We start from the raw sequence: 24,700 nt of genomic DNA on the forward strand, positions 1-24,700 counted from the left end.
AGCCTTGCACTCCTCAATCTTCACTTTTTGGAAATGAGGCGATCACTTATTGATGAATACATTTCTTTCCTAGTACAGCATCTACCAAAGTTTTGTCCCAAATTCAAGGGGAAAAAAGAAGAGATAATGATACAGTTGAGTTTCACAAAAGTAAAAAAAAAAAAAAAAAAAAAAGTACTTTTTATTGGCCATTCTTTTTGTTCTTTATAGTTTGGGTATAAGTTTACGTATATGCCAATTTGATTGGGAGACATGTGCATATGTGTGTGAGTACATGTGTACATGTGTATGTATGTGCTAAGGTGTGCACCTATACTCAAATGTGGAGGCCAGAGAAAAACACTGGGTATCCTGCTCTATTACATTATGCCTAATTCCCTTGAAACAGTCTCTCGTTGTACCTGGAGCTAAACAGAGAGCCAGCAAGCCCTAGTGACTCTCCCATCTCCACACTCCAGCTCCCACCGCGTTGCTGTGGCAGATACGAATGACCATGCCTAGAAATGGGTCATGTAGATTAGAACTCCGTAGATTTGAACTCAGATCCTCATGTGTGCACACCAGATGCTCTTATGCACTGAGCCATCTCCCTAGACCACTAATTGTCCCTTCTTGACAGGTAATTTCCCAATAAAACTATTCTCCATCACTTTTCTAATTCCCAAAATTCCACCATTAGATTCCCCATTGCTCTTTTTCAAAGACAAGACAAAGAAGAGACAGTGTAACAAAAGGATCTCAGTTGGGTATCACTTACTTCTGTGAACACAAATTTTAGTCCAACAAAGCCAAGAAGCTAACAGAAGAGATGAAGATGGAGGGTTTGGGACATCTAAGATCTAAGAGAAGGGAATGAAAGAGAAGGTACAGAAAGCAAGTGAACTATCTGGAGAGAAAAATAGGAGCAGAGGGGATTAAAGCTTCAGAGTCTTGTGTGCAGACAGTCTAAAGAAGTCTTACAAGCTAATAAAAAAAAGCAGCAGATGGCCAGGCATGAGGCTCATGCCTTTAATTCAGCACCTGGGAGACAGTGGCAAGTGGATCTCTATGAGTTCCAGGCCAGCCAAGGGCTACATACTGAGATATTGTCTCAAAAATACAAGGAAGAAGAAGAGAAAAGAAAAGAAACAGCAGATTATACAATAAAATTGAGTAAAACAAACAAGCAAAAAAGCACCAACAGCCACTTCACAGAAGAGGGTATGCAAAGAGGGAATCCCCAAAGCCAATCAGATGTTCAGATTTGAAGGACAGGCAATGCTGAACAGAAGGTCTGGTTTCCTAGGCAGAATATCAAGGAAAGAAAACAGACATGAAAGGGTACAACTTCATGATCCCATTTGTGCAGAGCTTGGGTCCATATGAAATTAATCTGTTGCAATAAATAAGGTCAGTGGCTGAAGTGATTTGAACTGACAATGTCCCAAGGAAGCTTTCCAAGTAGTAAAGTGTCCCACATTATGGTAAGCTTACCAGCATGAGGACCTGTCTTCGACCCACAGGACCCACATAAAAAAAAAAGCCAGGAGTGTGCTTGTAATTCTGGCACTGGGGAGAGAGAGGCAGAAAGATCACTTCTTAGAGCTAATGGTCAGCCGACTTTGCCTACTTGCTGAGCTATAGGCCAATGAGAGACCTCGTCTCAGAAAATCCAAGTAGGCGTCACATGCAGAATAGGAGCTGAGACTGACCTCTCATCTCCACATGAGCACACACACCCCAACATATACACACAGAATACATACACGTACACCAAAAGAGAAATCTGAAAATCTGTATATGCAATATTTGTATGCTTTTCCCATCAGAGCACCATAATCTGATAAGTTTTATAAATTGATAACTTTTTATTGGAATGTAAATATAATAGTGTGGCTGTGGCCACTCCACACCGCTGAGCACAAGGGGTCTGAATTCATTTCTCTCTTTAGGATGTGGTGAGATGACTCTCAGCATCTTTCTGGGCTCAGATGAGACCACCTCTAACGGCTCCTCTCTTCGCCCTTGATTCACTCACAGCTCAGCTTCTGATTTCCCTCTAGAGCTCCATAGTCTCCTCTCTCCTTATCAATCCATGGTCTCAGAAACAAGATTTAAGGTCCCACAAGGTAGTAGTAGCCAATTGTGAAAATGTTGTTCTTGGATTTTTTGTTTAATATTTTTCTCTTGCTGAGACTCAACCTTTTGAAATCAATTGCTCACCTAGTACTCTTTGGGGTAGTTAATAAGAACATCAATCAGCCAACCTTCTGGATTAAGTCTTTCCTCAGTTTGTCCAATAATAACCGTGGGGCTTAGGTCCTTGGCAACTGCAGACACACACACACACACACACACACACACAGTGGAACAACCACTGTTTCCATTTAGCTGATTCTTCCATTTGACTGTGACTTCCTTGAGGACAAGAAATTATCTCATTCATCTTTGTGTCCCTGGCATTGGGCCTCGTGCCTGGTACATAGTAGGTGCTCATTAATTTCTCTTGAATTAAAATAAATGAGTAAGACCTTCACAAAACCTTTTGCCAGAAGCGATTTTCACTTGCATTCTACATCCAAGGAGAGTGGGCGTGCTGCTTTGGTGACAGCCGTGGCATTGAATAATCTGGATGTTCCAGATTTCTTGGTGCTCATTTATCCTCGGGGGGGGGGGGGGGGGGGGGAGGAGAAAAGTCGCACGAGGGGATCGTGTTTGCAGGGGAGGCAGACATAGCTCACACTCATCACACAGAGAGACGGATTCGATGAGGCAGCAGCAGGACCAAGGCCGCCTGCCCTGTTCCTCTCTTCCAACTGCTGATGTTGCCTTAATCACCCAGCCGATGCAATTTCCTACGGCTAACCCTCGCTACGGTCCACTGGGAGGTCCCATTTGTCACTGTCATTACCTTTCAGATCAGCAAAACATCCATCTCGGGGTGGGCCCTCATCCAGTCCTTTGCCCAGGTGTATAAGTAGCGCATTGTCAGTGTGGCAATCAAAGACGGGGACCCGGGGGAACTAAAAATGAACGTAAAGGTGTACAGTTTGATACAGTAACTCTAGGCTGAAGATTTTGAAGGGTGAGTGGCGTCTCATTTCAGAAGAGTAACATTTCCTGTGCCCTCTACAAGCCACACTGTACCAGATTTTGACATTCAGTAGGGAAGTCAAGATCAAAGGCACAACTCCAGCTCCCCCAATGCCACCATCTCTGCCCTACACGGAGCCTAATCCTGCCCTGGTTTGACCTCCCCATCTTCACAGAGAGCCAACAGCTGCTAATGAAAGGAGGTCTCATCCGCACACAAACTACAGCCTCCATCCTATTTGAATCAATACTGCCAGCTTTCTCGTTTATCAAACACCTGTTTAGCGCCTTTTATGCATCAAGTGGAGTTCTAAGAGTTTTGCAAACACACACTCATTTATAGCACTGAAATTATTTTACAGAGGAAGATCACGAGGCACAGACAGACGGATCTTGTTTTTCACTAGGTTTAAGATCTAAGTAAGGGAAGCTTAAAGCCAGACTTTAGGTTCCTGACGGTGCTCTTAATGACCACGGCTACACAACAGCGGTTCCTCAAGACTAACAGTCAGGCCAGAATCTCCAGCAGGGTCCTTATCTTACCTTTCTCCTATGTCTATCCTTTGGGCACCATCCCAGAGCAAAGGGAAAGCAAGGGGTGACAGAGTCGGCAAGCAGCCCACAAGCCTGCCCCATCTATTACTTTCTCTCACTTCTGGATCTCCTTGTCACCCGTTGGGTCTCCAGAAGCAGATGTGAAAACAAGTTGTTCAGTCAGAATAAATCACTGTGAGAGAGTGGGAGCAGAGTTAAGCTGAGGCAGAGAGTGGTATGGCTGCAAGAAGGCCCTGCAAAGCTGTGGCCCACGGGCAAAGTGCTGTCTGTTGCCTGAGTGCTGCCACTTTGAGTGATTTCTAAAGACCAGAATGGCCAGACCTGTATACTTAGCTTGCTGAGTTGCTGGATTTCACCTTCTCCAGGACGGACGTAACCTCAAGAGCAGCTATGCAACTGTGGTAGGTGCTGAACGGATAAACAATGTCCATGTAACAGTCCCCGTGGCAGGACATGTGCTTCCCACCAGAGGGGTGAGCGAGCACATTACATATCCACAAACTCGGCCTGAAATCTTGCCGTAAGAGCCTAAAAGGCCAACAGTCTGACATTTTGTTGCCGTTTAGACCTCACCCCACTTCCGATGACTTTCTCTGCATTGTCACCATAGACTAACTGGTCCTGTTGCCAGGCAGGTGCCTCCATCAGGAATGTTGTCTTTATATTCATCCTGTGTTCCCAAGTTGACACTTAACTTGTTCTCTTGCCTACTCCACAGCTTGGCTCAAATATTACCTTCTCGATCATGCCTTTTCAAAGCCCCCCCCCACCCCACTTACCAATACCTCCTCGTAATCCCTCTCACCAAACACTCATTTTCCCCCAAAGTCTGTATCATTCTCCAAGGATGCTAGGCAACCAAAAATTTACAGCACTTCTTAATTCACTGACATTTCTTTTCTTCTTGAGCTCTATGACAATAGAGAGGTTTTCCTTTATCTGTGTTGCTATGGGATCCATCCTCAGTACCAAAAACTAGCCTGTGTTAACTACAAATAAATTAATACTCAGAGTCCAAAGTCCTCAACATCTTTCTCAAGCTCAAGATAAGTGAGATGCTGTTGATTACATTTCTTACCTCGAAAGGAAAGATCATGAAAATGCTTATCTCTCCTGTGATCTCTGTTAGACTCAGTGTGAGTCTTGTATGTCAAACAATAATAAATATGTTTTTATCCTGGTTACTAAAACAATCAAGTACTCCTTTCAATTGATCCACCAAAATAACAAATAGACCAGTGGTTTTGAACGTGTGAGTAGCAAACACTTCGGGGAAGGTCAAACAGCCCTTTCACAAGGGTTCACACAAGATATCCCATATATCAGATATTTACACTGCAATTCACAACAGTAGCAACAAAAATAATTTTATGGTTGGGGTTACCACAACATGATGAACTATATTAAAGGGCCACAGCATTAGGAAGGTTGAGAACCACTGTTATAGACTAAATTAATCACAGAACCCTAGGGCTGGGGCTGTTGGAATCATCTTTAGTTTTACACGACTCTTCTCAGCCTTTGCAACATTCTAAAACTCTAGCCTGCTTGCCCCATTTTAAAAGCTTTTGGTTAGTGGGTTTGCACGATAGTGTATATTGTATTCCGGGATTCTGAATGACCTGCTTGGTGCAGGAGTGGCAAATAAGAATGGCTAGAGCCTTCTCCCAGGGCAGCAACGTCCTATCTTTGCTTGTAAATTTCTCACCTCAACTGCAGAGATCTGCCCAAATCCTACATCTCAACAGAGCAGGAAAGCATGTGGCTTTTGAAACACACAAAATATAAAACAGGTCCTTAATAGTAAGGCCTCAGTCGTCATTTTATCTGCTTTACAAAATGTCTGTTTGGAGGTTGAGGGAGTTGGGGGATTTTTTTATTTATAAAGATTTTTATCTTTATAAAGATAACGATTATCTAAGCAAAGATAATCTGCGAGCGCCACCTTGTGGGGAGATCTCCCACTGCCTTGCAGGTTTAAATTTCAGCCTTCACTCTCTGGTCATATTTTAATATGCGGACCCTAAAGATAAAACAGCAAAGAGAAAAAAAAAGGAAAAAATGCAACACACACACACACCATAAAATGCAAAATCAAAAGCCATAATAGATAATCAAAAGATAGAAAATGCCCAAACAAAGCATTATGAGACAAAAAAAAAACTGCAAAAAATACCTATGAGTTCATTTTGTATTGGCCCATCTACTGCCAGGCATGGGGCCTGCCCTTAAGTGTGGTTTGTGTACCCACAGAGACTTCTCGTGAGAAAACTGGTTTTTTTTTCCTTTGTAAGCAGTTGACTCTTGGAGATGGTTTATGGTTAGGGATGGGAGCTAGTGTCCTCTTCTCCCTCTCAGGGCTGGGATCCCGTTTGGCTTGGACCTGGGAAGTCTCTGTGCATCCTGCTACAGTTTCTGTAAGTGTATCTGGAAGGTGCTGTTTTCTTGGTGTTGTTTAACCCTACCATCTCTGACAACCTTTCTGTCTTCTCTTCCACAGAGTGCCCTGACAGGAAGGATGTGAAGAAGACATTTCATTTAGGACTGAATGTTCCAAGGTGAGAAGTGTTCTCACTCTCTGTACACTGCAGTTATGAATCCCTGGGTTAATTCCCATCTTCTACAGGAGGAAGCTTCTCTGATGATGCCTGAGCAAGACACTGATCTATGGCTACAACAAAATGCTGTTAGGAGTCATCTTATTGCTGCATGCCTTTAGCAGAACAATAGTATTTGGTTTTTCCCTAAATCCATGAACTATCCAGTCTCAGTTCTTGACTACCCAAGCAGTGTTAGGCATGGACTTCACTCAGAGAGAGGGCCGGTCTTAAACCCTATCAGATATTGGTTGTTTGCTCCCACAACTTCTGTGCCCCTGTGACACCAGTGTATCATGGTCAGATCACCAGTAAACACTGATGTTTACCTCTCTCCTCTGGCAGCATGAAGAATACTTTCCAGTACCAGGACCACTGGTAATAAAGGGTGAAGGCTCTAGTGAGGCACCAGCATGACTTTTCTGTGTTCATTGGCATATGTAGATATTGTCTTCTGCAGTAGGGCCTTGCCATCCGTTTGTGGAGAGCAACCAATAGCCTTGACGGTAGCCTGAGAGGCTTGGGGGTTTCCATGCAGCCCCTTCGGCTAACAGCTAATTATATAGAACTCCTCCCTGGCACTGGGGATTTTACTTGCTGTTAGAGATGTCTAGATGGGGCTATATCTCCATGCTGTTTGGTGACTCCACTTAGATTTCTTTCATATATATTTTTATTCTATATATTACATTTTATATAAATATATTATTAATATATATTTTTAAGAAACTTCTACTGTAGTAGGTTATCATATGACCCTCCCCCACATGGCTTCTAGTGTTAGCTGCCCATCCCCAAATTCCCTCCCTTACACCCCTCTTCGCTACCCCTTTCCATCTAACCCCATTTCCTCCTCCACTCTCATCACTATATATCCTATTCCCCTTCCTTGGAAAATATGGTTTTATGGATCGTAAGAAGGTTTATCGAAGTCTTAAAAGCTAACATCCACATATAAGAGAATACAATACCTACCATATTTGGCTTTTTGGATCTGGATTAGTTCATCCCATACATTTTGGGGGGTTGTTTGTTTGGTTGGTTTTGGGTTTGGGTTTTTTTTTTTTGAGTTCTATCCATTTACCTACAAATTCCATGATTTCATATCTCAAAGCTGAATAATATTCCATTGTATAAATGTACCACATTTTCTTTACCCATTTTTCTGTTGGTGGGATTCTAGGCTGTTTTCAATTTCTGGCTATTATGAATTAGGGAAGCAGTGAACATAATTGAACAAGTGTCTCTATAGTAGAATGTAGAGTCCTTTAAGTATATGCCTAGGAGTTATATAGCTGGATCTTGAGGTACAGATATTCCCAGCTTTGGGCAGAGCCACCATATTGATTTCCATAATGGCTGTACAAGTCTGTACGCTCACCAGCAATGGGTGGAAGTTCACCTTATCCTACATCCTCACCAGCGTGAGCTGTCTTTGTTGTTATTATCTTGGCCATTCTGACTGATGTAAGATGGAATCTTAAAGCATGTTGGATTTGCATTGATGACTAAGGATGTTGAACATTTCCTTAAGTGTCACGCAGCCACTGAGTTTCATCTCTTGAGAATTCTGTTTAGTCCTGTGTCCCATTGGGTTATTTGTTTTCTTCATGTCCATTTTTCTTTATTCTTAATATGTTTTAGGCATTAGTCCTGTCAAATGTAATTGATAAATGTCTTTCCCATTCTGTAGCCTGCTGCTTTGTGGGGCTGACGGTGTTCTTTGCTTGGTACAGAAGCTTCTCAGCATCATGAGGTCCCATTTATTAACTGTTGTTCTTCATGCCTATGTCCCATTCAGAAAGTATTTTCTTGTGCCAGCTTGTTCAAGAATATTCTCTATTTTCTCTTCTATCAGATTCAGTTTATCTGGTTCTATGTTGAGGTCTTAAATCCATTGGAAGCTGAGTTTGTGCAGGGTAATGAGTACAAACCTTGTATATGCAGCCCTCCAGCTTGACCAGTATCATTTGTTGAAGATACTATCTTGTTTTTTCCAGTGAATGTTTCTGGCTTCTTTCTCAAAAATCAGGTGTCCATAGGTGTGTAGTCTTAAGTCTATCAATATGTGAACATGAAACAGTTTCAGCCAGGTAGCAGGATAGAAAACTAACTAGAAAACTTAGTAGCCTTCATATATACAAATAATGACAAACAACTGAGAAAGAAACTTAGGGAAACAATATCTTTCACAAGATACAAGATACAAGATACAAGATACAAGGTTTGTACTCATTACCCTGCACAAACTTTCTATCTTTAAGTCTGTTTATATGGTGGACTACATTCATGTATTTTCATATATTGAAATTTATTGAACCATCCCTACATCTCTGGAACAAAGCCTATTTGATCATGAAGAACAATGTTTTTTGATGTTTTCTTGGATTCAGTTTGCAAGTATTTTGTTGAGAATTTTTGCACCTATGCTCATAAGAGAAACTGGTCTACAATTTTCTTTTTGTTGTTGTTATTGCTGTTGTTAAGTATCAGGGTAATTGATACTTCCTTTAAAAAACAGGCAATGATCCTATTTTTTCTATTTTGTGGAATACCTTGAGGAGCATTGGCACTAATTTTCTTTGGAGGTCTGGTAGAATTCTGCATTGACTCTGTCAGTCAGTCCCTGGCCTTTTTTTTTTTTTTTTTTTTTTTTTTTTGGTTGGGAAACTTTTAATTACTACTTTTATTTAAGTGGTGGTTATATATCTGTTCGAGTTGTTTATCTGACCTTGTTTTATTTGCCTTTTTGCTTTTTAAAGATGGAGAGAAAGAGGTTGGGTGGGTGGATGGGTGAAAAGGATCTGGGAAGAGAAAAGGGAGGGGAAACCAAAATCACAGTATATTGTCTGAAGACAATTTAATAAAAAGAAGAAGAAACAACTGGAAATCTTTGGCCTCATAAACTTCCTTTCTGGGATAATACAGAAAATAATAAAACCCATATACCACACAAAGAATGAAGAGATGAGTTAGGACATGAAGTTTGCAACTGAAGATTGAATGGTTCAAGAAAGATTCACCGAAAAGATGGTATCTAGGTAAAGGGTTACATGAGAGGAGAGGGCAGGCATGTGGTCAGCTGGTGTCACCATCCTTGTCATACCTACAAACTACCTGGCAATTGCAAAGACTGCACATTTAATAGTTAAAGAATACTATCCAATATTTAACACTTCATTTGGTTCAAATTTGTATTTGAATAAGTACAAAGAGAATCCACAATGGGTCTAAGTTCTAAAATATCATTTTAAGATTGTGGAATGCCAGGCGGTGGTGGCGCACGCCTTTAATCCCAGCACTCGGGAGGCAGAGGCAGGCGGATCTCTGTGAGTTCGAGACCAGCCTGGTCTACAAGAGCTAGATCCAGGACAGGCTCCAAAGCCGCAGAGAAACCCTGTCTCGAGAAACCAAAAAAAAAAAAAAAAAAAAAAAAAAAAAGATTGTGGAATGTATGGTAATGCAAGCAAAGATGGGTTTATGTGATAAAATGTAAATGTTTTGCAGCTTGGGCATAGCAGTGGTAATGCATCTTATCTAGCCCCTGTTGCAATATTTGACTCTAATGTGTAAATTCCCAGTTCATTTCTAAGATGGTTTTTGTTTTGTTTTGTTTGTTTGTTTTTCTGTTTTCCCACACAGGATTTCTCTGTGTAACAGCCCTATATGTCCTGGAACTCACTCTGTAGACCAGGCTAACCTCAAACTCACAGAGATCCACCTGCCTCTGCCTCTGCCTCCTGAGTGCTGATATTAAAGGTGTACGCCACCTCGCCCAGTCTAAGTTTTATTACAAGTTTAGCTAGGTGACATTTTTCCAAGTTGATAGAAATTTTCTAAATTGCCAAAAAATGCAATGATCCAAAGATGGTTAACTTGACAAAATTGTCAATAGAAGAATTGTTTATAGAAATATATCAGATCTTTGTGAAATTAAGCTTTGAAAATGACATCTATGGAGAAACAAATAATTCAGGAATTGATATATTTATTTTATTATTCATCCAAACCTAGGATGCCCATGTAAATATTCATTCACGCACCCCATCTACCTTGTTTACTATAGCTTGCATTAATAAAACTGTAACTTTCAAAAGATTTTTCAATAAAACAGCATATACCCCAAAGTAAAGAAGTAGACTATAGTTTAAAGAACCATTTCTTACCTTCATTTATGCTTTAAATATTTAAGAATGTACACTGTCAGGTCCATTTTCCTTAAATGTTTGAAAGCTGCAATGAGGAGGCTATTTTGATAACTAGGTTATAGACTACAATATCCAGACCAGAGTTGCGTCCGTGAAGACGTGAGAAAGTCATCACACCCTGGGTAGACCCTGAAGCATTAAGTGTACTTAAGTATGAATGAAAGCGGCAAGTGGTGCGAGGTTTCCATTCTACACAGACGGTAGCGGAATGTGGCTTGAAGGGCACGAGAACCCGGGAAGCTTGACTTGGCCGTGCTACGCTTGAGGTGTCAGTTTCCTTCTTGGCCTTCTCTGTAGTTTGGTGTTCAGGACTGACATTAAGGTGTGGCTATTGGTGGTCCTGAGGGTATGAGTAGGGTAGACACAGAACCTAAATCGTTAGGAGAGAAGAAAGCCATCCATGAGTCTGTTTAATAAGATATCACACGTGACATAGTGAAAGGCGGGACCACTTGTACCATTTTTCTGCCCTCACAATGTGAAGGATTACAAGGAATCTAGAACTCTCCTTGCAAAGCAATTTCCATAAGCAGCAGGCACTTTGGTTTGGATACCTTGTAAAATGTTCATAATTATCACCAATTATCATCAAATAGTAACCATGAACATTTTAGACCTCCTAGAAAATGCCCATCACAAACAGATGGAAGTTACTGTCAGGTACCATAGAACTTAAAGCTGGATGGCTCCCTTGCTGGCCCTCTGCCCGGTTGTCTTCATCTCTAATACCTTGATGTGCTCATATGTATTTTTGGTTTTTCATGACTTTATCTTCCTGCGCTACTTAGTTCACCGCCTCCTCAAGCTCAGTGTTAGACATGATATAAAGAACAGGAAAGGGGCTGGTGACATGGCTCAGTTGTTAAGAGCGCTCAGCGCTCTTCCAGAGGACCCAAGTTTGATTCCCAGCACCAACATGACAGCCCCCAACTGTCTGTAACGCCTGTCCCAGGGGATCTAATGTAGTCTTCTGGCTTTCTCAGGTACTAAGCACAAACATGGTGCACAAACATATGTGTGGTAAATCACTCATACACACAAAATAAAATAACATAAATTTAAAGGGAAAAAAACATAGGAATCAAAAAACAGGAGATAAGACTCTATGTTCCTGAATCACTTCACTATTTAAAACCTAGATTAGGGAAGAGAGATTTCAAATGAGGTGTGACTTATTTAAATCACTTGCAAGCTATCTCATTCTTTCTCTACAAAAATACAGCCACAGTCTTAACAAAAGCCACATTCTGGTCTACACAGAAGAGAATCATTGGATAAGAAACTAATGCTACATTTCCAAAACTAGCATCCTGAAGAACATTGTTCACGAAATGAATCCAAAACCAATAATAATCTCAGGGTCATTGAGCAAAACAATACGACACTAATTTATTTCCTATGCAATTTCCAGAGACTACCTCAATGGGCTTTATGACTTCTTACATGCTTATATGTATGTATACATACATATAGATCATAGCTCTTCCAGCATTTGTTTAACATGGAAGCTATTTTTTTTTCTAGAGAGTCACAGTAGCATCTAGAAGTGGCACTCCTCGAACTGTTTGGGATACACTCTGTTAGTATACATATGGATGAGGATCTCAAAAGTGAGTGCCTGCCCAAGCTGGCAGAACAGAGCCAGAAAATTCCCAGGCACCCATTCCGTGGCGTGGCACACAAAGATTTGCAAGTCTGTCTAACTTAGACCGCTGCAAAAATCTGTATAACTACTCAGATTTGCAAATCCGTATAGCTATCCATTTGGATTCAATAAATTTCACTTTTTTTAAAGAGTGAAACTGCTGAATTATCCAATATTCACAGTTATTAAACATTCACTTTGCAAATGAATTTCCTACCCCCACCTGTTCCCAAAACGTTATCGCTGAATAACTGGAATTAATTATTATTGAGATGATGATAATGATGCTAAGAATGTATCCTAATTAAATGTTCTATCATGAAGAAAAGCCTGAAATTTTGATCAAAACTGATTTAACTTTGTTCTTGAGTCTTTTGGGGACATTCAGTTCTATGCACAATAATTTGATGAATAGTTAACTGAGTGACATCTCTGTCAATTTTCTTTTTGACATTTAACCTTAGTCTACACAATATAGGCTTGTGTACAAATCCTTACACATGAATAAGTTTTAAAGCCATTTTTCCAGTTCTTTGCCACACTGCCTGTGTATTTTTTTTTTCTGAATTAAAACTGAAAGAGAATGCCTCTATTGCATTGAAAGGCAACCCTTCCTTCCAAGAGAATCAGGGACTTTGCGAAAGAGCTGCCGTCATGGTCTGTCAGATGTTGGCCACATTCACACAGAGCAGAGTGAGGTGTCATTACATGAGGTAAAAGAAAGCATTGAGAAGGATATTTATTGTCTTAGTGTTCTATTGATATGAAGAGACGCCACGACCAAGACAGCTCTCATAATAGAAAGTATTTAATTTGGGGCTGATGGTTCCAGGGGTAGTAGAATACATGGCCATCACAGCGGGAAGCAGACAGGCATGATGCTGGAGCAATAGCTGAGAGCTTGGCATCCTGACCTGCAGACAGCAGGCAGAAAGAGACAGACACTGGGCCTGGCAAGGGCTTTCGATACCTCAAAGCCCACCCCTAGTGACTCACTTCCTCCAACAAGGCCATACCTCTTAATTCTTTCAAACAGTTTCACTTCCTGTGACCAAACATTCATTCATATGGGAGACATTCAAACCATCACTTAAATATTTATTAATTATAAATCTCATCCATAGCATTGAACGTTGCCATTATTAATTCCTTAAATGGCATCAGTAATATCATTACATAATTAAATGAAAAATATTAGCTACAAACTTAATAGACATGTTCTCAAAAACATAAATATTTCAAAGGAGATGCTTTGAAATCAGAGTAATTCTATGTTGTACAGTTTTTAAATGTTTCTGTGTTGCATTTATAATCATGAAAAAATCAAAGTTTTTAAGAGCTGTGCTCAAGATTAATAGACTAAATCAAAAGTGCAGTGTCCAAAACCCGAATTTATGGTGACTTTCCATGAGTTTCTTCCGGGTACAGGAGGAACCCACTAAAAATACTGTCATCCTCAGGGCCGACGTACAGCCCGTTCCAGTCCTTCGACACTTCCAGCCACACCTGATCTCCTGCACTCAATTTCAGAATGAGCAGGAGGGAGGCCTGGTCTACTTGCTGACCATAGAGCGTCTCTCTGGACTTGAACTGCTTCTTGTTGCGGGCCACGAGGCTGATTCGAGCAGGCCGGCCCCTGACTGTGACGTGATAGGAGAACACGTACGTCCCCGGAGCACTGCAGTTAAACTTCCCAGTGATGGGGCTGTAATGGCCTTGGTCATTGGAGAGAATCTTGTCAAATTTGATGGGAATGTTTGGGGCAGGAAAAGGCTTGGACAACAGGGCACTAAAAGCCGACTGTGGAACATGAGAGGCCTCGCCCTTGGAGCCCTTAACCCCCCGGGAGCCCTTCTTTCCAGTAGGTCCTCGAGCCCCTTTGCTCCCCAGCTCACCCTTTGGCCCGGCGGGTCCAGTTAAACCAGGAGGACCTGCATCTCCTTTTTCTCCCTTAGGGCCGGGATCGCCTCTGGGTCCAGGTAGACCATCCGAGCCGCCTTTGCCTTCTGCCCCAGCTTCTCCTCTGCTGCCTTTTTCTCCCTTCACGCCTGCCTCACCCTTCTGCCCCCTCTCTCCCCTCTCCCCATAATCTCCATGATAGCCTTTCTCCCCAGCATCCCCCTTCTCGCCCTTCGCCCCAGGCTCTCCAATGAAGCCATGGGCACCAGTAGCCCCAGGGTCCCCTTTCTCTCCTTTGGTGCCATTCCCACACAGGTCCCCCTTGGAGCCTTTTTGTCCTTTAATTCCTGCCGGGCCAATGTTTCCTTTGTCTCCCTTGGGACCAAAACCACCTGAAATGAAAAAATGAAACAATGCTTAAGAATCATATAAGCTACGACAGGATGCTATTACCTAAAATATTAAAAATAATTCCCACCAATAGGACCTGTAAACCTGGTTCTTGCCTCCGTAATGTCTGTTTCAAGGAGTCATTAAATGTAGTGAGCAATAATTACCGTGTCATGTTCTCAGAAGAATAGCTAAGGCTTCCAAGAAACAGTAATGCTTCGGGGTTTTTTCTTTGCTTTTAAGATAATACAGAGCTGTTTTATTCCACTAGCTTTTGCACTTGACCCAACTCAGGTAACCGCTCCAATCTCTGTTTGACCCATCTACACCCAAAGTCTCACAGCCGCAGAAGAGGAAAGGCAGATTCTGTTTCTGATAAGAGCTCATGAAGGGAGCAGAGCGCAGACGTATTCGCCTAATGTCTCAACTCCTGGATTCAACTCACACAATGAGCACACTGAGTAATTAAAATATTGAGAACTGGAGTATAAACCTTGCCGATCCGACATTTCCAAGCAGGAAGAGACAGGCTTTCCTGCACTGGGGTCCTCACGTGGGTAGATCGATTGGACTTTACCTTGCTCTCCGGGCTTTCCTGGGTATCCTGGAACGCCACCTGCTCCTTGGTCTCCCCGTTCTCCCTTTAGTCCTAAAATAGTACAGGGATTGATTCCAACACAACTATGTCATTTGGGATAAATCTAACATGTGGTTCAGAGCTTCGCCACGTTCCAACGTTTCTTAACAAAAGTTGTTTAAAGGAAAAGCAGTACAAGAAAAGAAGGTGTTGAAAGGCATCTGGGGTTGTGAGTTCCGGTTGGTAGTAAGCCACTTAGAGGGGATTAACAGCTGATCCCTTGAGCAGAACTCCTGCAGCCTTCACATGATTCTTGAAATTCCTCATGAAATTTCAAATAATCGGCAAATGGTGTGATTGTATGAGCTGGTGTTTTTCCTATTGTAAATTTTGAATGTCAGACAAAATTTCTTCTTTGCCACCCACCATAGCAGTTTAGACAGAGAGAGAGCACCACTTTCTCCCATTCAGTAACACTAACAAAAAAACAAAGCCAGGGAAGAAAAACCACCTTTAAGAGACACTGTCAAAATGGGTCATTTTCATTGCATGTTAGAATAATTTCTGTACACTCTTACAGAGCTACAGGAATCATTATGATAATAAAAAAATTAAACATACAGATATTTGCCATAATACCACTCAGTATGGGTCACTCTAGTTTCCTAAGGAGCTGGCTTCTCTATTTATTACTCTAGACAAAAATGTGCAAATTTAACCTATGGAGTACCAGAAAAATATCCAAATGTATTCTGACAGATTCTGATGCTGAATGAAAGAGAAGGACCAAACCTAGTCCCTCCTTGTCAGTAATGGAATGTTGGCCAGCTTCATTCAGCAATACTGGTATGCTATGTGTGTGTGTGTGTGTGTTTGTGTGTATATATGTAATATATATATATTTTTAGATCCAGATTCTCTGTGTGTCCCTGGTGTTCTGTAATTCACTGTGTCCACCAGGCTGACCTTGAACTCAGAGAGATCTGCCTGCCTCTGCTTCCCAAGTGCTAGGATTAAAGGCGTGTACTACCACACCCAGCATTAGTGGCATTTAAGTTTATTTAAAGGGATTAATCGCCTTAATTGAAAGTATTCAGTTAGACATTAACGGACTAGCGTGAAGCCATTCAAGCAAGGTTTTGGAAACGTTAAAACTTTTATTCTTAACCAGGAGTCCACGCCAAGTCTGGAAGTAAAAGGAAAGTAGAGTTGCCACTTCCTAAAGACTGGCTGAATGAAATTATACTTTGATCATTCATCAAAGCTTCTTCTTAAGAACTGTGTCTTACAGTACCGCCCCGGATTTCCTTCCACTTACAGAAGTCTAGCTTCCAAAACATACGAAGCGCCGAGGAGGTTCATCACTCACCCCTTATTTCACAGGCTCCCTGTTAATATGATTCAGCCACAAAAGGATTAAATGTTTCCAAGAATGAGAATCGCGTAACTGACAAGTGCAAAGTAGCACTCTCTCGCCTAAGCATAATTTTTGAGTAATTACTTCACTGACTGTTCCAGCAAGAATGAGTTAGGCAGTTTCCCCAGCCGTGCGGAGGGTGATGTATATGTGACATTAGGCCTTCTGACCTCCGACAACACTGAGCTTGATGGACAGATGGTATTTCTGTAGGGTACCAGTATTCACTGGGGAATTTCTAACTATCTCAGGGAATCTGTGACTACCTTAGTACCAAAAGAACCAGTCATTTCTGGGACAGAAAGGCGTCTATGCTAATGTTTTCAGAGTTATAGACTTCTTGGGCAGGAAAAGATCAATGAAAGTGTTCATAGCTACAAATCTTCTTTGAGAAACAGGTTGTAAGTCAATAAAAATCCACTTCTGCCAGGGTCCAGCCAGCAAAAAAAAAGAAAATCATTGCTGTGTTTTAATTATTTTTAAATAATTTTTTGATTTTTTGAGCTTATAATTAATTTATTCAGTTGCCCCATCATTGATTACACCTCTGATTTCAGAGTGAGCCAAAAACAATATCAAATGCTCCTTAACGTCCAGATTTCTACCAAAACTAAATATTCTACAGGATTACCTACTCTGGTGCTATTTAATGTTAACTTAATTGCATTAAAGAAAAATATCCACACTTAATTGGGTGTGTGTGTATGGCTCAGCGGAGGAGCCTTAGCTAGCATGCATGGCCTCACTCCCCGGTACTAGAGCGAGGAAAAGAAGGAATAAAAGATCTCACACACAAAAGAAAAGACCCTTCCCTGGTGTCCATACTTTGTAACTCCTAGTCTCTGGGTCACACCGGGAGCCTAGTGGAAGGCTGTTTAAGAGTTTCTCTTGACATTTTTTTTTATAGCATGGAGAGAGAGAGAGAGAGAGAGAGAGAGAGAGAGAGAGAACCTGAAGTTAGATGGGTAAAGAGGTGGCAGAGATCTGGGAGGAGTTGGGAGAGGGAAAAACATAATTAAAACACATTGCCTGAATAAATGAAAAATAGTATAACTTAAGAAAATAGTCTCCCCTACTGGTGTGTGTGTAGGTGTGTGTGTATATGTCATTTTGTGTGTGTTTGTACGCGCACGTGATTGTGTGCATGTGAGAGGATGAGAGGGAGAAGGAAAGGCAGGCAGGATGGCTCCCATAGACCTGAAAGTTTCTCAAGTGGCAGGTATAAAGTTAGTATTTCACGTCAAATGAATATATGAGATGATTTATCAAATATTTGCACGTTTGAAAACCCTCTATCAACAATCGAGCCTTTGTTTCAGAGTCTCCCTGAGTTTGATCCGAAAAGGAAATGGTTACTCACCCTTCTCTCCTTTCAGGCCTTTGGGACCTTGGGGTCCAGTGATTCCTGGGGGCCCTGGGCTGCCAACATCACCAGTCTCCCCTTTAGGACCTACGAAGGAAGTTTCAAAATCATCACATTAGAAAAATTATATTTTGAAATCCATTAGTTCAGGGGAAGAGGTCGTTATTTTATTGAGACCAAAAACTCTCAGTGTCCTAATGATAAAATCTGGCTAGAATGAGCCACTACAGAGTTCTGAGAGCAGTATTTTTGTCTGATTATTTTGTTTGATTTTGTCTGATTTGCCGTTTTGTACTACCTGAATAGATAAATTGAGCCCATTAGTACCTGTCACTAAAGTCATGGCAGTGATCAAATGATTCAGGGAAGCGGCACTATATCAAATGACAAAAACAAAATGATTATCTGACGCTTCACCTCATAGGACCATACTTTTAAATTGAAAATTAAAAAAAAAAAAAAGAACACTTTGAGATTCCCATTCATCCACTTACTCACTGATTAGGAACGATTTGTGACGTTTTCTGTACTCTGAATCCTCTTGCTAGATACTAGAAATGCAACAATCTCCCCCTCACCCAGGGATGAGAATCTGTGCAAGATGAACATTAAACATATAACATAAGGGGAAATGGAAATTATCTCACTCTAGTTGATACAAAGTAAATAGGAAGGTCCCATTGTAAGTTACAGTTAGAAATAAAGTGAGCTACATTTATGGAGTCAGAAGACAATTCCCTGAGAAAACAGTATTAAGCAAAGACTCAACAAGGGAATTAGAATTTCCTGAAGTGTCTTAAAAAAAAAAAACAGTGTCTTTAAACAACTGAAAAAAAAAATAGCATTGTGCATGCATGGAAGTCATGACCAAAATGGGGTTGGGGGTTGAGAGGCAGGCACAGTGGAGATCATGCAAGTCTCTGACCTCACTGGACACTGTCTCAGTTACTATTCTACTGCTGTGAAGAGATGCCATCACCAAGATAACCACAGTAAAGAAATGATTTAATTTGAGGATCACAGTCCCAGAGGGCACCACCATCATGGTGGGAAGCAGACAGGCATGGCCTTGGAGCAGTAGTGGAGAGCTCTACCTCCTGATCCACAGGCAGCAGGCAGAGAGAGACAGGCTGGGCCTGACTTAGGCTTTTTAACCCTCCATGTCCAGCCCCCAGTGACACTCCTCCTACAACACGACCACACCCCCTAATCCTTCCTGAATAGTCACCAAACTGGGAACTAAGCTGTTGTAGAATATTACTTGAAATAGGTACAGATGTGTTATGTTCATTTATGCTGTTTGTTTAACTATGTAAAGATGTGTTACATTTGTTTAACGATGAAAAGATGTGCAGCTGCTTCACCTTGCCTGCATAAGGCATCTGATTGGTGTACTAAAAAGCTGAACGGCCAATAGCCAAGCAGTAGAGGGATAGGTGAGGCTGGCAGGCACAGATGTTAACTGGGAGGAGGAGAGAATTAGGGAGAAAGAGAAGGAGATGGCCAGGACCAGCCAGCCAGGTAGACATGGACCAGACATACAGGATGAAAGAAACGTAAAAGGTCCCGAAGCAAAACGCAGATGAAGAGAAATAGGTTGCACTAAGTTATAAGAGCTAATGAGACAAGCATAAACTAAGGCCAAGCATTAATAACTAATAATAAGTCTCCATGTCATGATTTGCGAGCTGCTTGGTGGCCAAAAAGAAAGCCTGCTAAACTAAGCATGCAATATGAATTTTTGGGGGGCCTCCCTCATTCAAATCACTACAGATACACTCATTTATCCAGGCAGTCACTTGCCTAAAACACACCTAACTCAATTCATTAATTTTTGTTTTGTTTTGTTTTTTTTAAGATGGTTTCTCTGTAGCTTTGGAGCTTGTCCTGGAGCTAGCTCTTGTAGACCAGGCTGACCTCCAACTCACAGAGATCCGCCTGCCTCTGCCTCCCAAGTGCTGGGATTAAAGGCGTGAGCCCCCACTGCCCAGCCAATTCATTATTCTTTCTGCAAATTCAGTCCTATTTGCAGAGCAAAAATTGCTTCTTACTTTGAATAATTCAAGGCTAATTTCTCCAAAAGTTTACCATATAGATAATCTCACCCAATGAAGTTACAAAATGGCATTTTAATTATAATTAAGGCTAATGGGATAGAATGAAATAGAAATAAATTTTTTTAAAAATTCAATGAAATGAAAAATCATATTCAGTAGAATTCATCTTTGGAAGAAACTATAAATTTGTAAAAGGAAACCACTGATAAGTTGCTTGCAGTAGAGGTTAGAGCTAAAGGCAGTCTCTGCCATTTGAAGGAGAACTGCATGGGAAGAGGAATAGAGACAGACTAAGCAGAGGAGATAAAAGTAAACAAGAAAGCCACTGTCTTTTTTTTCCCTGTGCATTGTCCCCCAAGGCTTGATGGGGCTCTGCTGTTGAAGGAAACAACAAACCACACCCCTGAGTTGGCGCAGGCGCATCATGTACTGCACACATGTAACTGCACATCATGTAACTCTATCACATCTATATGAGATGGACACCTAGGTAGTGTTCTCGTAAACACCTTAAGATTGAACTCAAGGTGAACCAGTTGATTTTGCCTCCCTTCTCTGTGCAGGCAGGTGCTGCAACCTCTAAGCTGACCACATGCTCACTGAACCAGAGCACATCGCCAGGCGCGATGTAAAAATATCTTCAGTATTTTTATAAAGTTTTAAAAATGATGTTAAAATTCCCCGTTCTTCTTAACATGGGGAGCCCACAGCAACTGAACCAAAAACAGAAGCAAAAGATGGAGAGCTGCCTTCTGGCCATTAAATATATCTCCATATTTTCATAATGTTTTTCATCTATAAATTGGATCTAAGTGGACTTTTAAAAGTAGATAATGCAGGGCTGGATAGATGGCTCAGAGGTTAAGAGCATTGCCTGCTCTTCCAAAGGTCCTGAGTTCAATTCCCAGCAACTACATGGTGGCTCACAACCATCTGTAATGAGGTCTGGTGCCCCTTCTGGCCTGCAGGCAGACACACAGACAGAATATTGTTTACATAATAAATAAATAATAGTAGATAATGCACTATGTGATACCTGCAATATGTGTGTTCACGTGACCAAAGACAGAGAGTTAAGGAAAAAAAGTTGAGATGCTTGGATTTGTGTAGTTTTTTCTTTTTCTCTGAATTTGTTCAATGTTGCTCTTATATTGGTTTCTAATGAAAGGAACACAGAAAGAAAAGTCGCTGAGCAGATCTATGTATATACTCAGGAATATGTGTGTGTATAAATACACACATATGTAAACACATAGAAGTATGTAACAGCAACTAAAGGGGAAAAAAAGAGGCCATGAATTTAAAAGACAGCAAAGCAGGGTGCTTGGGAGGGTTTGGAGAAAGTTTGAGAACTGGGAAATGATGCAATTATATTATAATCTCAAAAAAAATAAATTTCAGGATTCTAAAGCTAGAATAACTGAATCTCAAAAAAAGAGGATGCTGTCCTATCAGGCCCAGAGAATTTCATAAGCTAGAACCACACTCCATGTTAATTGAGGGATAAAAGCAGTTTGTAGAATATTTATTCTATTTCGGGCATCACATATTCATACTGATCATGGTTTCATTTAACCCTGTTTCCCATTGTTGAAACTGAGACTTCAGGAAGTAATGAAGTCTTCTTAGAAAGAGCTGTGATGGTCAACCTTCTGAGCTTGAACCTGGCCTGACAGCATGGGTCTGTAACTGCAACTACTTGAAAGGCTGAGGCAGGAGTTAGACAAGTTCCTGATTTGCCTGGCCTTCAGAGTGATTAAAGACCACCATGGGCCACTCTGTGAGATGGTCTCAAAATAAAATGTGGACGAGCAATCGCCTAGCATGTACAACACCCCGTGTTAATCCACAGCAGAAATAAATACAGAACATTCTAAGTCAGATGACATAGGCAGCTAGATTATGACATATGAGTTACACAGACAGGCTAGAAACTGGGCACACCTCCAAAATGTATGTCACAAAGATTAGAAAAAAACGCTGAAGGCCAAGAACAATCCAGTCTCATCTGTCATCAGGTGAGACAAAAGCCCTGGTGCCATGGCGCTCACTGTCTCCTTAGAAGGCGGTGTTGCCAGCCAAGTAAGATATGAAGAGTTCTGATAAATATGATTTTCCTCATCCTCGTTGCGTTTCCAATATTGTGTCGTCGGCCGGGAAACCTCGGGGTCCTAATCTCACTCTCTTTACCCCTTAATCCTGCTCAGCATAAATAGCACGTCTCTCTAAAACCTGCTACCATGAGATGAAATCAATTAAAACCTCAGTGGTTGATGCATAACTCCTGATTTTACAGCTTGCTCTTCCTCAGGTTAGATGCCACAAACTCTATATGAATTCTTTTTCAGGAAATAGTGACTTTGAAATTGGCATTCTGATCTTTAATTTCATCTCAAGTTGTCTACACTACCTAGCACCTAAAAGCCAGGATGCATTACGGTCAAACTGAGAGCATATTCATTTCAACACAGAAAATTGCTGGGCAATGGCAGCGTTGCTTCCGCATCTCAATGAGAACCACGCTGAATTTTACATTTCATTTTTCCACTCAAAGCCCTTCCACTTCTAATCCTAACTACAAATAGCATTCACAAAGTCCCTCGGCTGCCACACTTTCTCGCCATGCAATAGGATTTTCATTTACCATTTTTTAAACCGACAAAAAAAAAAAAAACCCACTCCACTGCTCATCCCCTGAACAAAAACCTCAGCTCCGAGGCTGAAGTTGGGATGAACCCTGTCTCAGTTCGAACGAGCGCTATTAATACAGCAGGTGTTACCCAATACAGTAGGCGTAGGCCGTGTGTGGTTAGTAGAGAAAGGTCTTGAAATACCGCTGTGATTAAGGCGGAAAAGTACGCTCAGTGGTTAAGAGCACTCACTGGCTGCTCCTCTAGAGCACCTGGGTTCAATTCCTAACACCCACATGGTGACTCACAGTCCTCAATAACCCCTGTGTCAGAGGACCTGACACCTTCTTCTGACTTCTATGGGCACCGGGCACACACATGGCCCACAGACATCCATGCAGGCAAAATACCCATAATCATACAATAAGAATAAATCTCTTTTTAAATAAATATAGCTGTGGTTACTGAACTGCATTTTTTGTCTCAATCTGAATATGTATCGATAACCATGTTTCCACTTGCATTCGTCACATTCTTACGGGCAAGCAGCCCGTCACTGCTACTTGTACGGCAGCGCAGAAACCCTCAGATCAGTTCTTCACCCTAAGCTCTCCTCTCTGGGGACATTCGGTTGGGCACTTGCGAGTACCTTGTTTTCCCATCTTTCCAGGTTCTCCTTTCTCCCCAGTGACAAGAGAGCAGCAATGGCAGCAATTTAAAAAGAAACGAGTCGTGTCCAGAGAGAAGCTTTCAAAAGTGAACAGACCGGCAGTGGCGGGAGCAGAGGGGTCCGTGGTAGGCTCTGCCGTGGTTGACAGAGAGGGGCTAGTGGTGGGCTCTGCCATAGCAGCCATTTCTGTAAAAAGGGCTTCTTCTTCATCCAGAGGAAAGCCATTGGATGGCTTTTGGCCCTTCAGCATCTCCTTCCCGTCAGATTTCTTTGTAAATTTGGTGTACGCTGTGGTCTTCCCTACTGTGTCCACATCAGCCACAGCCAAAATAATTAAAAGAACACAAAGCCAAGAAAATATCCACATGTTTGAGGCTGGAAGAAAGACATAAAAACACACACACACATTATAAATGGTCCAAACAAAAGCACTGGTACCATCTGTCCTTATATGAGAAAAATAAAATATATCTTTGAGACATAAGGATAACAGCATACGTGATTTAGAATGATGTACAGCTGGTATATTCTATATGTAAGTGTGTGTGAGTCGCCACAGAGCATTTTCTTTAATTTATTATGAGAAGTACTGTGCGTTCAGTTTTCTCTCCTGGTTGTTTCTCTCCTGGTTGTTACGTGTTCTCAAATGGTGTTCTCAATCATTCAAATTATCTTGCCGAATAGCAAATATGATCTATAATAAGTGCAGCGTGCCTTAATAGCTCCTGTACCCTGTGGAAAACAAATATGTGTGATTTCCTCCCTGACCTCACTCAGATTTATAGGAATCAAATACATTTGTATTAGAGGGAGATGAAAAATATTGAGCCGAATAGTTTATTCCCGCAAACTCAATTATTTCAGGCGAAAAAGGTACTGGTAAAATAGTCTTTAAATCTACTAGGGATAATGGCGCTGTTGGGAGAGCACTCTGAGGGAACCTATTATAATAAATGGAGAGGGAGACAATTTGAAAAATCATAACTTTGAAAATATGCTATGTCCTTAGCTTTTCACATGCCACTTAGCTCACAGAATCTTTGTGGTAGATTTTGGGGAGTTTTTCTAAAAACTCACATTTATCTTTGAGTAATTTTAATTAGGCAAATGTGGTTATTCTTATTAAGTTTTTTTTAACCAACATCCAAAGAAGCATGGTATAATGTTCCCAGTGAAGCAAAATTGTGATAGCTCACGATTCCGTACCCCATCAACTCCAAACAGTCTGCTAACAGACAGCCCAGGGTACAGATTCATTTTCTCTGATATGAGACAGAAAAAAAATCAGTAGAGACAAATAGTAAGAGAATTTAAATTAAGAGGGAGAAAGGCACCTACTATGTGGAGAGTCCCTATACCTAGCTCCACACCATCAATCCAACCAGTTCTCCAAACGTGTCTACAAGGCAGATGTCATGTGATTATTCTCCATCACAAATGAGGAAGCCAGCACCAAGAAGTTGCATACCTTGTCCAAGGTCATAAAACCAGTAAATATTGGATTTAAGATACAATGCAGTTTGGTTTAATTTCAAGACCTGAACTCATTTCCACAAATCATGTGGACTTTATAAAGATGGGATTAAAGAACAATAAATCCCAGGTCAGCTCCATGGAGTA

The 24,700-nt window shown here is 41.3% G+C and overlaps 1 protein-coding gene across 1 annotated transcript; it reads right to left on the minus strand.

The window, feature by feature from the left end:
- Positions 1 to 13,469: 13,469 nt before the first annotated feature.
- On the minus strand, positions 13,470 to 23,447 carry Otol1 (otolin 1). Its single transcript, XM_038346938.1, has 4 exons — positions 23,060 to 23,447; positions 17,721 to 17,810; positions 14,944 to 15,015; positions 13,470 to 14,368 (listed from the first exon to the last, which is right to left on the minus strand). Exons 1-4 carry the CDS (start codon positions 23,445 to 23,447, stop codon positions 13,470 to 13,472), a joined length of 1,449 nt encoding a protein of 482 aa, XP_038202866.1.
- Positions 23,448 to 24,700: the final 1,253 nt, after the last annotated feature.

This window comes from Arvicola amphibius, chromosome 11, assembly GCF_903992535.2.
Source record: "Arvicola amphibius chromosome 11, mArvAmp1.2, whole genome shotgun sequence".
NCBI classification, from domain to species: domain Eukaryota; kingdom Metazoa; phylum Chordata; class Mammalia; order Rodentia; family Cricetidae; genus Arvicola; species Arvicola amphibius.

Bases quoted from the DNA above. Each gene is read 5' to 3' on its own strand.
- Otol1 (XM_038346938.1), bottom strand. From the start codon at position 23,447: ATGTGGATATTTTCTTGGCTTTGTGTTCTTTTAATTATTTTGGCTGTG. The intron at 15,016-17,720 runs GTGAGTAACCAT...GTACTATTTTAG, and splicing joins AGGCCTGAAAGGAGAGAAGG to GACTAAAGGGAGAACGGGGA. The intron at 14,369-14,943 runs GTAAAGTCCAAT...TTTTCATTTCAG, and splicing joins AGGAAAGCCCGGAGAGCAAG to GTGGTTTTGGTCCCAAGGGA.